The sequence below is a fragment of the Anthonomus grandis genome, chromosome 2, assembly GCF_022605725.1.
Source record: "Anthonomus grandis grandis chromosome 2, icAntGran1.3, whole genome shotgun sequence".
In the NCBI taxonomy this organism is placed as follows: Eukaryota; Metazoa; Arthropoda; class Insecta; order Coleoptera; family Curculionidae; genus Anthonomus; species Anthonomus grandis.
This window is the reverse complement of record NC_065547.1, coordinates 41,062,604-41,077,482: the sequence shown is the minus strand read 5'-3', so window position 1 is coordinate 41,077,482 and position 14,879 is coordinate 41,062,604. Positions and strand designations below refer to the sequence as shown.

At 32.2% G+C, this 14,879-nt stretch overlaps 1 protein-coding gene across 3 annotated transcripts in view; it reads left to right on the top strand.

The window, feature by feature from the left end:
- The first annotated feature begins 381 nt into the window (after nt 1-381).
- LOC126748323 (ubiquitin carboxyl-terminal hydrolase 2-like) overlaps nt 382-14,879 on the top strand; it is a 52,902-nt gene continuing 38,404 nt past the window's right edge. For 2 of the 3 annotated variants that reach the window (XM_050457482.1, XM_050457474.1), the window contains exons 1-5: nt 382-544; nt 934-1,209; nt 1,543-1,668; nt 4,481-4,638; nt 4,698-4,756. In XM_050457482.1, the coding sequence (XP_050313439.1) occupies nt 1,022-1,209; nt 1,543-1,668; nt 4,481-4,638; nt 4,698-4,756 (531 nt within the window). In that variant the 5' untranslated portion in view covers nt 382-544; nt 934-1,021. Of the gene's footprint in view, nt 545-933; nt 1,210-1,542; nt 1,669-4,480; nt 4,639-4,697; nt 4,757-4,794; nt 5,090-14,879 lie in introns of those variants that run through there. The other variant, XM_050457491.1, reaches the window with a different exon arrangement.

The following is a 14,879-nucleotide window of genomic DNA, read 5'->3' as shown; positions in this document are numbered from 1 at the left end:
TAATTGTTGTATTGCTGTAATCTGTACCAAATCATCAACTACCTAGATGTAATGTATGTACATTATATCTAGTAGTTAGTTTAATTTATTAGTTGTTAGTTTAATTCGTTAGTTTTATTTAAAAAGTAGTTTAGTTTAAAAAGTTTTTTATGTTGTAGCTATGTAGGTAGAACAGAACCTGCATTTTCAATGCAGGAGTCTAATACATTGGCTTTTATTTACCTCAATTATTGAATACACCTGTAAGTTTATATTCTATGTAATTTCCATGGTAAATAATAAACGTTATTATTATTATTATTATTAAATATTTATATCAACGTAAATTTGAAACAGATTTTTACGTCTCTTTACTGAATTTAACTTCGTTCTTTAGTCGCAGAGTGTATAAAATGATCACGAAAAGAAAGTGAAATCTAAAATCTGGCAACGATGCGCCACTACTAAAAAATGGCCGCCGCGTGAATTCCGAAGGCTGCTTTTTTATTTATTTTTTGCCGAAAATTTTCATTAATATTTTGATTACATTTGCGATAAGGACTCGGTAAGACATTACATTCATCTTTTAAATTATTAATTAACTTTTGACGTAGTAAAGCATGGTTTTTTATATATGTTTATTTTATTTGCAACGTCAGTTCGAAGGACCAAAAATTTAGGTTTCTATTTAAAAATATCACGGATCTCCTTTCGAAATGCTCCGAATCGTTCGATCTCAGCCACACAGACAAAATAAAAGATCACCTAAATGCAAAAAAACAATCAAATTCGAGCATATTCTCGGCTGGCTGTATGTGTATGTATGATGGGCCCTCTATTTTTAGCCCCTTACTTTTATTTCGTATTAAATGTGACATATTTTAGAAAATAGCCAGAAAGCGGCTATTTTTACCGCAGTGAGAGCGTTTTTTCACCTTTCTTTACGCCTTTCAGCGCCGCAATATCGACATGGTTCACGAAAAACACAGCTAAATAAGGTCAACATTTGGATATTTGCTTTTCTCTCATTTGAATAGTAAAGATGCCTGTCCTAAGTCCACAACGGAGCTCTTCGTCGGGGCTCACCGGCTCTTATAGATCTACTTACACTTCTGCCTTGGACAGGCCTTATTATGGAGGGTCCAGTTATACTCCCCGAGTATCAACTTACTCGGAAAGATTCACCAGTAGATCATATACAGATACTGATGGTAGGAGAGTATTTTCTAGGTAAGTTTATCATTTTTGTTTGACGTAATTTTTCCCACTAGTTTGTTTTGTGCACACTCTATAAAATTTTAAATGATAATATAAATCTATTGTTTACTCCCAATAATTTTAACACCAAATATGTATTACTACTTAATTATCTCATCTCTTATCTACTTATATGAAACAAACAACTTTGATTACCTATATGATAATATATATATAATGATAGACACAAAAAAGGAATGTCGAAAAAAGTATTCATGATTCACACCACTTGTAAGCTTTACAAATTCTTTATTCTGGTTTGTAGCTAAAAATGAATTTTTTCTCATGTAGAAATCTTTGTTACAGAAGTGGTTCAATTACTGAAGATGGAATTACAACTAGATTTAGGGAGGAATCTAGAGAGGGATCTTTGTCTAGGGATAGTGGGATTAGCTCCATAAGGGAAGGCAGTGTCCTGGATTACCCGAGAAGGTAAGACATAAATTTTAAGAGTTTTAATTTTTACTATTTGCCTTCGAGTGGTGTACATAAATAACTCCATAGACAAGATTGAAATTTATATTCAGAATACAAATTCAATTTATAATAAAGAATTGCTTCCGATGCAGTAGAAAATACATTAAAAAACAATACTAGTTTAAACTATTTGAGTTAGTCTCAGAAGGAAATTTCAATTAAATTAGCAGAAAATTATTTGTGTCCTAATATAAAATCAGGATGTTCCTACATGTTGGCTCCAGGTTTTGGGATATTTTGTACACAAGACTTAGCACATGGCTTAAGGCCAAAATAATCTGCCAAGCTTTTTAAAAGCATATTTGCTTAAAAAAATGCACAAGCATTTTTTCTGAATTTTAAAGACATTTACAAAATATAAAACCTAAAAAAAATTTTCTTTCCTAAAAATAATAGATCCCTTTATAGACTAAGACTATTCATTACCATCAATACAGGGTGCAAAAGAGTTGTGATATTGGAATTAAATATAGGTAGAGATTACTCATTGTGTATTACATAATGTTTTTTCTTTATTAATATTTTATGTACAGGGTGAAAGGTTGGGTTGGGTTATAATCAATCAAATCAAAGACAAACTAAGCTATAGCTTAACTTTGTTTATAAATAAATAAAATGTTCATTCACAAGTTACAAGCATTGAAAATAATTGAAAAACTTGATACTCTATATTTAATCAAGCAAGTAATTTCCCTGAAATCCAAATATCTTAAAAAAAAATTTGTATCAATCTTCAAAAACAACGGATCACCAGATGACAAATCCAATTATAGTCCAAAATCAATCTTTCCTATTGTTTCTATAATTTTTAAGGTTTGAAAATATAAATTTGTGATGATACAGTTTTTTCAAAAAATATAACTTGTCCTTCCAGAGACAATTTGGGTCTTTCAAAGTAATAGATGTTGGAAATAAACTATCTTCATTGGTGAAGGTTTTGAAATGTGAAGGAGACCTTTGTATCATGTCTGGACCTGACCAAAGCATTTGACTGGGTCTCTCATAGTATTTTCTTATCATTTTCACTTGGAGAGTGTTCTACTGGGGGATTCCTTACCGCTCCAAAGAGAGGCAATTCAAATTTTTTCAAATTCAAAAGTCGCTTTATTGCCCTAAACAGAGTTATTGACAAAGCCTTATTTAATCTTTCAGTAAAACTTAAAACTAATAGATATCTGAAAGCTAGAGACAATAATTTTATCTTTCAAATCACACATACATATTTGGTAAACAGAGCATTACAAAAAAACTTGTCTAGGTATAGAATATAATATGCCTTAGTAAATTTAATCTTTTCAAAAGCTTTTTAAATCTAATATAAGAGTTAATTTTTCTTATTCAAAAAGGAAGGTGATTGAACATTTAATTGAAATGTCATTAAAACTTTTCACTTGGTCTGAATGTGGAACGGGCAACCGCACGGTGTATCTAACGGACTGCCTTTTACAATTTCCTGCTTGTGCTTTTCAAAGACTCTGTAGTTATTGTTTTATGAATATATAAGCATCAAAGAGTGATCATCAAAGACTCCTCACTTCACAAAAGGCCCAAATTGTTTTTCCCTAATTGATCTTTTTTGTGAGCACTGTATTAAAGAGATAATGGATACATGAGCCCCAAACACAAATCCCATAGCGATTCCACAAGGGCATAATCAGTATTTGCTACGTAAAAGTCTACATTCTTAGAACTTACTCTAAGGGCATACCAACCTGTGACAATACTACACTTTCAATCTGCAATCAGCTTTCAAGCCTAAGAACTTGTTGAAATCGGCTCTTTATTGATAGTTGCAGAATTCATTAAACATGTGAAACTTAAAAGATTTCTTCTTTTCTCTTTCTAAGTCGATTTGCATTGCACCATTCTTTAATCATAAACAAGTCAGCATCCAGAAATATTTTCAGTTGCTCAATGTGTTTTTTTTTGCCAAATGATGGTGGTGGCACCTGCAAACATAGTAACCCAACCCTTTATGGGGAGGAAAGAAATGTCATTAACATAAAGAAGAAACAATAACGGCCTCAGGACAGAACCGTGGGGTACTTCTGCAGTAGTTTGTAGTTTTCAGAGCAATGACCACCAAAATTAACCCTTTGGATATGATCCAAAGAAGCCCCCTAAAACCATATCTCACTGACTTCCTTAACAGTATTCTGTGATCCACATAGTCAAATGTCTTGCCTAGCCAATGAAGGCTAATATGTATTCTACAACCAACAAAACTCTCAGAAGGGATTGGACACCTGGGTATGCCCCAAGGATCTGCCCTAGGACCAATCTGCTTTCTCATTTATGTAAATGGTCTGGTAAAGTTCAAAGGGGTGGTAACATTATACTGTTTGCTGATGATATGACCATTTACATAAAATTTCAAATTTAAAAGTGCTTTATTAGTGCAAAATTTATATACAAGTGAACAGAATCCATAAAATACATGCAAAACCATAAAAAATGAAATAAAACAAATCAAAAGCGTGCTCGCGACTTAAGGTAACGTAAGGCTAAGATTTGATGTTTGTGTTCTAATGAGGAGAAGGAATTCATTAATTTCAATACATTAAATTGATGGTCCTCAAGTGGTATTTTAAAATGTTTTGTTTAATATTTACATACTATAGAAGCATGTAAAGCCATGCACCCGGATGGTAAACGAAATCTGTGAAGTTTTATTTATTCTTCTTACTCATATTTAGTATCCAAAAAACTTTTTTTAATTTTATACGTTCGATTTATTTACTGATTATTCAATGGCTTTACATTTTAGGGATAGTTCATTAATCAGATCAGACAGGTTGTCAACATCCGGAGTGATAGAGTCTGTGGCTGAACTCCGAAATAAGTACTCGCCCGCCAATTACGTTCCGGCCATTTACAGAAACAAAACCGATAATATTTCTAGATCAAAGTCAATAAATGATATAGGTAAAAGAATCGACTTTTACTACAAAAACAGCAATACCTACCGATCGTTTTTCTTTCAGGTTTACCGCCAATCGAACCAAAAGCCACCAGCCCGTCGGTGCAGTCGCGTAAAAAACAGGTAACCCCATCAGACAAGAGTAGTGGCGGCAACAGCGCATCATCAAACGCATCCGCTAACAGCAATAACGCTAACAATTACTGCGCGAATAACAAAACCGCCCTTAATAACGTAACGGGGGGCAGGCCGGTCGATTTGCCGGACGCAGACGCGAACGGTAATCGGCGGACCAGCGTCGCCGATTTGTGTAAGCGTTTCGATGACAAACCGTCGGGCGGCAAGGGAGGGGGCGACGGTAAACCGCCCCGAACTGCGCCCGCGCGGGTCGTGGGCGGCAGACAGGCGGTTAAAAGCAGGGGTGCCGAACAGGACACTGTCAGGGTGCACAGAGAGGTGATTCGAAATTATTTTTTAATCTTATGTTTGGTTGGAGGAAATTCGTTTGTTCTTACAGGAGTTAATTAATATTTATTGAACTTTCAGAAGATGATTGATGAATTTCACAAGATCTTCTTCTTCCTTCTTATTTTCTTTACTTTCTGATGAACCTACCATTTAACGTGCGTTCCGAACCATGAATCAATTTCTGTAAAGAGAAACATAAACAACCATACCCGGGTTAGAGCGCTCATTCTATTTCATTTCGATGTCGAAATTTTAAAGCGACTCTGTCATGACGCATCTGTTAGCGATTCGGAATCATTTCGATTTTAGTTACATCTAGGCATATTCAGCATATTCAGTCAATAATGTTGGCATCGCATATGCCGGGTGACCCAAAAAAAAACACTTAGACAAAGACTAAACTATATTACTAAATATAATCAATATACAGTGAACTCCGGTTATAACGTACCCTCTAGGGTGAATAAAATTAGTACTTTATAACCGGAGGTACGCTATAAAAGAAACCCATAAAAATAAATATGTAAAGATTTATTTGTTTTAATTAAAGGAATAAATTAACAAAATATACATTTTAAGTATTAAATACAAAAAAAGATATAATATTAATATGTAACATATAACATTGAAATAGGATACATATACATATGTAATCAAAATAAATCTGTACTATTTATTAGTTACGATTTTTCAAAAACTTAACGTGTTATTTTTGTTTGTTGATTTTTTTTACACAATTTGAAATTCTCGATGTGCTTCTCAACTTTTAACGAGGCTTGTAAAATTGTATCATCAGATCCGTAATCAGTATATTGTAAGAAATTCGTAACAGTTTTAATTGCACAAAGTGCTTCACAATAACTTGGAATGGGTTCGTTCACTGGTCCATTATCATCGCCGCTTTCGTTATCGGAACTTAGATCATTCGTTTAACAGTTTGACTTCGGCAATAATGTCGCAATCCGTTAAGGTCTCCGTTGCTACCAGATTATCGTCGATGGTCGTAAAATTATTTAGTTCAGGAAGATATTTTTCTACAGTAGTTATGTCTTGACAGTGATTTTGCAACCAATAACTTAGCGGAATATCCCAGTCATCATCATCATCAACACTTTTATATTTCTCGTGCCACTGATTCAATGATGAGGCAAGTCATCATCTGAATCAAACTCCTCGATCGATTTCACTAGACCAGCATGTCGAAAGCAGTTTTGAATCGTTTTTTGTGAAACCTCATTCCAAGATTTCGCAATTATTTTTATCGAGTCTAGAATTGTTAGATTGAACGTTTCCTCACTATCCAATGCTTGAATTAGGCGATACATAAAATATCTACGGTAATAGGTTTTCAGGCATTTTATTATGCCTTGATCCATTGGTTGTATGACAGAAGTGCAATTGGGACGCAAAAATTCTAATCTGATTTTTGTCAGATCTACATTCTTTGGATGAGCTGCACAATTGTCCACTAGAAGCAATATTTTTCTTTTTTGACGTCTTAGTTTTTCATCCCACTCTTTCAAATAATTAATAAAAATGTCTGAAGTCATCCATGCGCGTCTATTCGATTTATAAATAACAGGCAGGTTTTTAATATTTTTCATGTACCTCGGTCGTTTGTATTTACCAATGACAGGAAGTTTACATTTTTCACTACCTGTCATATTTGCACAAACCCAAACGGTGTATCTTAGCTTTGATTGTTTGCCTCCCACACACTTTTCTCCTCTAAATTTCAGTGTACAGTCTGGACTCATCTTGTAAAATAGTCCGACCTCATCCCCATTAAAAATATCTTCACAGCTGTAATTTTGTGCAATACCTGGCCATTTCTCGGTTAACCAGTTCACCACACCTTCCCTGCTAACATCTCCTCCGGCTTCACCGACATTGATGTTGTGACGAACTTTAAAACGCTCGAGCCAACCCGTAGAGCACTTAAAATCTCCACCGTGTAATCCCTTAGATAAATCTTCCGCTTTTGCTTTTAAAAGTGGTCCACTTATAGGAATATTTTCGGTTCTTCTCACCTCAAACCATCGAATAAGAGCTTGATCCACATCTGGGCGTACGGGATTCCTAATTTTCTTAATTGTTTGCGATTTATTTTCACTTGCTTGCTTGATTTTTTCACGATTGCTCCAAATTGTAGAAACTGTTGTTTTTGCCATATTTTTCCTTCTCGCAATTTCCGATTTGTTAATGCCACTTTCAATACTTTTAATGGTGTCTATTTTTTCTTTCAAATTTATAGCTCTGCGCTTATCCGTCATTTTACCAAAAAAAACTACTAAAACTCGCACTCGCACAATAACACGCAATGCCCAATCTAAAACTACCGATCATCTCATTTTGCATGTTCTATAAAAATTCTCAGAGTCGAGAACTGGAAATCCCCGGCGGCCTCAGTGCCAACGCGCGACGACAGAAAAACTTCTCAGTATCGATTAATGGGAATCCCCGACAGAGGTGGAAAATTACTCTGCTTATAACGTACCTTTGTACGTTACAACCGGAAAATTACTGTCAATTGGGCAAAAATATTGAACGTTATAGCCGGAGTTAAAATTTTAGTTAGTACGTTATATCCAGTAAAATGACAAGACTATTTGGGCGGGTTCCGAATTATAAGTACGTAATAACCGGAAGTACGTTACATCCCATGTACGTTATAGACGGAGTACACTGTATTACGTTTTAAGATAAACAAATAAAATTTGGTATATTGATGCAATTGCTATAAGTGCATTTTTTGACTTATCCTGTTGTTTTCCGTTATTTCCTGTTTAACCGAAACTTTCTTATTTTAAATGAGACATTTAGTATGTTATTATGTATTCTGATAGAAAATAATATTCTGAGTATTAAGAATATGGGTAGAACAAAAACACAAATTATTATAACTATTCTTTTATTTTTATTATTTAAGCAGCGAATGAAGCAAAAGTCGAAAAAGGAATAAATATTAAATATATCCCTTTTAATACAGACTAATACGGACCTAATGAATCGGTCTTTGTATTAGTAAAAACACTACGTCAGTTATTATACAAACGCATTTATATTACATTGCTTTCTGTTTTCATAAAGAAAGATGACGATGTGGATATTGGCTTAAACTAAATATAAACATCATAAACCTCTCCAATAATAGAAATATATTGAGTCATATTTGTTGACTATTAAATACATCTATTTCAATACACCCTCTCAAAAATGAATCAATTATATTTAAATAAAAATGTATAAGTTATAACCTAATTAAGTAATAACGTTCAAAGAATAGTCATATCTGGGGAAAATAATTTATATGGTCCAACATTCGTTGCTAGGATTTGGAAAAACCCCAAAAAGAAAAACCAAATCAAACCATTTAGTTCCACTTAAAAGTATACTATCTTATTTATTCGATAGTTTTTGTAGCCTCAAATTGAATAGGACTTCGTGGAACTTTGGAGCTGGAAGTTGCTTCGTAAAAATGTCAGCCAACTGTTGACCTGTGGGAACATATTTTATTAATATGGTTTTATTTTGTACCTGCTCTCTAGTAAAATGATATTTAATATCTATATGCTTAGATCGTTTAAAATCAACAGGATTATTAGCAACCGAAATACAACCATTATTATCTTCAAATAAAATTATTGGCTTAAAAATATTTATTTCAATACTTGTTAATAAGGACTTAATCCAGAGAGCTTCTCGAACCCCTTCAAAAATTGCCATATATTCTGCCTCCATCGAAGATGTAGCGACAGAATTTTGTTTTCTTGTGTTCCATGAAATTACACAAGTTTCAAATAATTTAAACAAAAATCCTGTCGTACTTTTTCGATCTATTTCATTACTACCCCAATCAGCATCTACATAGCCAATTAAAATGTCGGTATATTTATTTCTGGTATAAATTAGTTTAAAATCATAAGTACCCTTTATATACCTTAAAACCCTTTTTAGGCATTGCCATAACTCTTTATTATTTTTGTTTTGATAACGACTTAATAGATTAACGGCTGTACACAAATCTGGTCGAGTACAAAGAGCAGCATACATTAAAGAACCTATTAAATTTCGGCATGGGGCATCATAACGTTCATCGGCATTTAATGCTAAATAATTTAATTTAGACGGCAGAGGTGTTTTTACGGGTTTGCTATCACTCATATTAAAATTATTAAGCACATTTTTTAAATAATTACTTTGATCTAAAGAAATTTGATTTTGATTTCTTTCAATTCTGATTCCTAAAAAATAATTTAAATCATTCATATCAACCATTTTAAATTTATTTTTTTAAATAAGTTTTAAAACTCAACATTGTGTTAATATTACCAGTAGCTATTGCTAAATCGTCTACATATAGAATTACATAAACATTTTCGGTGATATGGCCTTTATTTAAGAAATATAAACAGTGGTCAATGCTTGAATTTTGAAAATTGTGCTGTTTTAAAATTTTATCAAAATGCTCATACCAGCATCTTGCTGATTGCTTTAACCCATATAATGATTTATTTAATTTACATACATAGCCGTCTTTTGCATTAACACCTTCGGGAATTTTCATATATATTTCCTCTTTTAATATACTATTTAAATATGCCGTTTTAACATCCATTTGATGAATGTGCAAATTAAATTGGTTGGCAATTGCTAAAAATATTCTGAAAGTCGATATTCGGGCAACTGGGGCAAAAATTTCATTATAATCTAGGAGATATTGTTGGCTAAAACCTCTGGCTACTAATCGAGCTTTATACTTGGGTAAACTACCCTGTATATTGTTTTTAACAGTAAACACCCATTTACAGTCTACAATATTTTTATTTATTGGTTTAGGTACTAAAGACCAGGTGTCATTAATTAGCAAAGACTCGATTTCCTCATTAATAGCCTTTTCCCATTCATTTTTATCAGCTCGTTTATTTATATCTTGAAAACAAGAAGGGACTTTTAAGTGGGGTGTTTGTACACTCATAAAAGTACCAATTTCATTTTCGTTATATGAAATTTTAGGAAGATTTATGAGTCTTTCGCTCCGTCTGGGTTCCGTAACGGGTGTCCCAGATTTTTGGTCGGTATTTTGTTTACATAACTGATTTTTATCCTCCGTTTTATTGACAGCTTTATTATTAACTGTTTTAATTTCCGATTGTAAAGGGAAAACAATCGGTACCGGGTTTTTATCAGTTTTAGATATTTTAATACCTTCGGAGCTTTGTGTGTGAAACCTTTCATCAAGTTCAATTTGAGGTCTTGATGTGTTAAAAGTGGTTTCATCAAATATAACGTCCCGAGCTGTAATGAATTTATTATTTTGGGAATTAAAAATTTTATAACCATTCGGTTCATAGCCAACAAATATGCCCTTGACAGATTTTTGCTCGAATTTTGTTTTTCGAGATTTATTATGTACAAAAGCAGTAGAGCCAAAAACTTTTAAGTGATCTACTTTGGGCTTTTTATTATGCCATAATTCGTAAGGTGTTTCCTTTTTAAGTAGTGCATTTGTCGGGGTTAAATTTAAAATATATGTGGCACTTAAAATAGCTTCACCCCAAAAACGTGTATTTAAATTTGCACCATGTATCATGGCTCTAGCTTTTTCTGTAAGAGTTCTGTTCATTCTCTCCGCAACAGAATTTTGTTGAGGAGTATATGGAACGGTTAAATGAAAAGAAATACCTTTATCTTTACAAAATGATTTCATTTCGTTAGAGAGATACTCACGCCCATTATCACAATATAGAAATGCTACTTTTAAAGAAAAATGGGCCTCACTTTTTAGTACAAAATCTCGAAAAACATTATATGTTTCTGATTTATAGACTAATAAATATGTTACCGTATAGTGAGTAAATTCATCAATAAATGTTATAAAATAATTTTTATTGTCTATTGTAGGTGGAGAAATAGGTCCACAAATGTCTGAGTGAATAATATATAGTGGTCTTAGAATATGAGATTTATCTTTACTTTTAGCAAAAGGCAAACATGCTTGCTTTCCATAAATGCAAGCTTCACATAAACCAGTACTGGGATATACATTATTTAATTTTTCATAATATTTCTGCCTTTTTAGTTCTAAAAATTTATTCTTACTTATATGACCTAAGCGCTTATGCCACAATATATAATTATCATATGGCGCTTTGGTTTCATGCACATTTATTTGATTTGCAATATTTTGAATCAGACTTTTATTTATTTTAAAAATTATTGGTATTAAATTATTAATCACCTTACCAGTTATAATGGTTTTACTTTCATGGCTTATCGTCACTTCTCCATTTGATGTAAAAAGTACATCCATACCTGCCTCTTGCATGCGTCTTACCGAGAGTAGGTTGTATGGAACTTCGGGAGTGAATAACACATTTTCCAACTTTCCATGGACACCCAAGTTGGTAATAATATTGATTTCTCCTCTTTGATAAGCCTTTACAGCAGTATTGTTTTTCGCAACTGATATGTCCACTGGTTTTGTTAATTCCGTAGAATGGGTAAAATATTGGTGCCGATTTATAATATGATCGGTGGCTCCAGAATCCAGAAGAAACTTAATAGTATTATTGCTTTGATGGTTAGCAGGTTTTGGCAAATTGCTACTAGACATCATAAATGCAAAACTTGATTCATCCTGATTGGTTTGAATCGTATGTAATGTCCTGGATTCCTGTTCTCGTTTGTAGTAGAAACAGTTTGATTTAAGGTGATTTGTCCTACCACAATAGTCGCACCTTGTAAAAGTATATCTCTTCTTCGGGTAGCTGTTACTATTGTTATTATACTTTGATTTTGTTTTAAAATTCCGTTTATTGACAAATTTATTTTTGCCTTTAAAAGAGTGGAATTTTTGGTTCTTAAACGGCCTTGCTATTTTTGGATCTGTTACCTGGACATGCAAAACTTTGCTAGTCGTGTCTCCACTTTCCTGCTGCAATTTTGTTTCCTGACCCAATAAACGTGTTTTTACACCTAAATTGATGGTGTCTTCCAACAAAGTTTCAATTGCAGTCACTATCCCATCATATGAAGGCGGCAGAGTTAAGAGTAAGTGGGCTACTCTACTCATTTCGCTTAATACAGCTCCTGCGGATGTTAATTCAATAATCATTTCATCAAACTTGATGAAATGTTCGATTAAAGGTGTATCTTGCTTGAATTTAAAACTTAGCAATTTCTTTTGAACAGCAAGCTGGGTGGCCAAACTTTTTCTTTCATAAATGGTGTCCAGCTTTTGTAAAATTGCACGAGCAGTGTCCTCCTCGGTAATCATGCCCACCATTACATCGCTTAAGTATTCAATAATACAACCCTTAGCAATTAATTCCAATTGTTGCCAGTTGACAGGTAAGTCAATAGGTGGATTTTCTTGTAACACTTGTGATGCACCCTCTTCGGCAATAAGAGCTTTTATGCGGAACTTCCATATTGAATAATTAGTTCCATTAAACGAAGTAATATTACGTCGCACCTTTTTATTGTTTTCCATTGTCACTATTTTTTTTTTTTTTTTTTTTTTTTTTTTTTTGCACTAACAACACTGAAGTTTATTTACACTTTGAAAGTTTATAATTTTTTATCGCGTACCGAATTTATTCAAACAAACGTTCTGGGCCCATAACCTATTAAGAATATGGGTAGAACAAAAACACAAATTATTATAACTATTCTTTTATTTTTATTATTTAAGCAGCGAATGAAGCAAAAGTCGAAAAAGGAATAAATATTAAATATATCCCTTTTAATACAGACTAATACGGACCTAATGAATCGGTCTTTGTATTAGTAAAAACACTACGTCAGTTATTATACAAACGCATTTATATTACATTGCTTTCTGTTTTCATAAAGAAAGATGACGATGTGGATATTGGCTTAAACTAAATATAAACATCATAAACCTCTCCAATAATAGAAATATATTGAGTCATATTTGTTGACTATTAAATACATCTATTTCAATACTGAGAATAATGATACGGCATTTGCTACTTTTTGTCTTAAACTTATACAAAAAATCAATTTTTTAAATTTTAAAATAGGGTGCCATGAATGCGTTGAAAGTTTTAATTTTTGATCAAGAAATCACAGAAAAATAGTTTTCATTGCATTTTATGACTTAAATCTTTTACACGCCTATTTAAAATGTCCGAACCAGTAATTTTGGCATTTACTTTATGTTTTTAAATAGCACGGGAAGATTATTAAATCGGTGGATAAAAAAAGCCCATAAGAAGGAAAAACTTAAGTCATATAAATAAACGTATTTAATTGATAGAAATAGTATAGAAGGCTTTGATTTCTTGACTAGGAGGCTGCGTTATGACACATTCTTGAATTATTTTTCAATTGACATCTTGCCAAGTTCAATTATAATATTATATAATTTTTGTGTTTACTAATAATTAAAATGTTTACTAACTGTATTTCTGACAAACTGATTTAAGTAATAAATCAGTTTGAACAATGAATATTATTATTGATTATTTAAATAAAAATTAAAATGTTCAATGCATTTGTGGCACCTTATTTCCAAATTTAGAAAATCGAGTTTTTTCTATGAGTATAAAACAAAAAGTAGCAAATGCGGTACAAGTATTCTCAGAATATTATTTTCTATTCAAATACGGAATAATATATGAATTGTCCTATTTAAGATAAACAAGTTAGTGTCACTTCCTGGTGAACCGGAAGTAACAAAAAATAACAGAATATGTCAAAAGATGCTCTTATAACTATTCTATCGATATACCAAATTTCATTTCTTTATCTTGAAAAGTAAAAAAGATACTAAGTGTTCCCTTTTTCCTGTGTCATCCGGTATATTATATTGGCTACACTTTTTCATTTGTCATTTGTGGCGTATATTCGGCATATTCCTAAATGCGGTTTTCGCGTATTTACAATTGTAAGTTTTATTCCACTATATTTTATAACCTACAGATTTTTTTTTATCATGTGAGGTATATAAAAGCTTATCAAGAATTGACCACATTTTTTTATTCTGCTGAGGTCTCAGTAATAAGATTTTGTTTATTTTTTTAAAGGTGACACTAATAAGAAAAGTCAATTAGACCAAACGCTTATAAAAGATTATTTTAAGTTACTTTAAAGGGCTCTATTCAGTTTCTGTCCAATAAGTGTAGGTAAAGTTGTACTGTGTTGTGTTTTATTTGGATCTTTTGCCAGAATTTAATATAAAAGGTGAGTGTTTATTTTTTTTTGATAAATATAATTACATTTTGCTTAATACAGATGTAAAACACGCCCAACAATAATTTATTACTACATGATTAAATCTTACAAATTTCAGAAGAACATAATAGGGCATTTTTTGGAAAAATAATGACAACGAAATCTTAATCAGCGTCAGCCGAAAATCCCTCTGTACAAATTTTTACCCCTTGCTTGGAAATTGTAAAAAAAACAATTCGTCTTCAAACTAGGGGATAGTTTATTATAAAACTTAGTTAATGATACCTATAAAATATTCATTTGTTGTACTATTTTCATGTATATCATTATGTTCGATGTAAACTAAAGGCAAAAATTACGTTAAAAAGTATTGACCTTTTTTTTAGGACAAGGATCATTACTGTCACATGAAATGTGTATTTAAATAATTGCAAACTTCTTTGTGTTATTTTTACAACTTAGAAAATGGGAAAGACTGTCTTTGGAGTTAATAGAACCAATATAATATAGTCATGAATGGGTGATAATATAGGATATATACGGTCTTATGAAAAAGAAATTAATTCAGAGGTTTCTG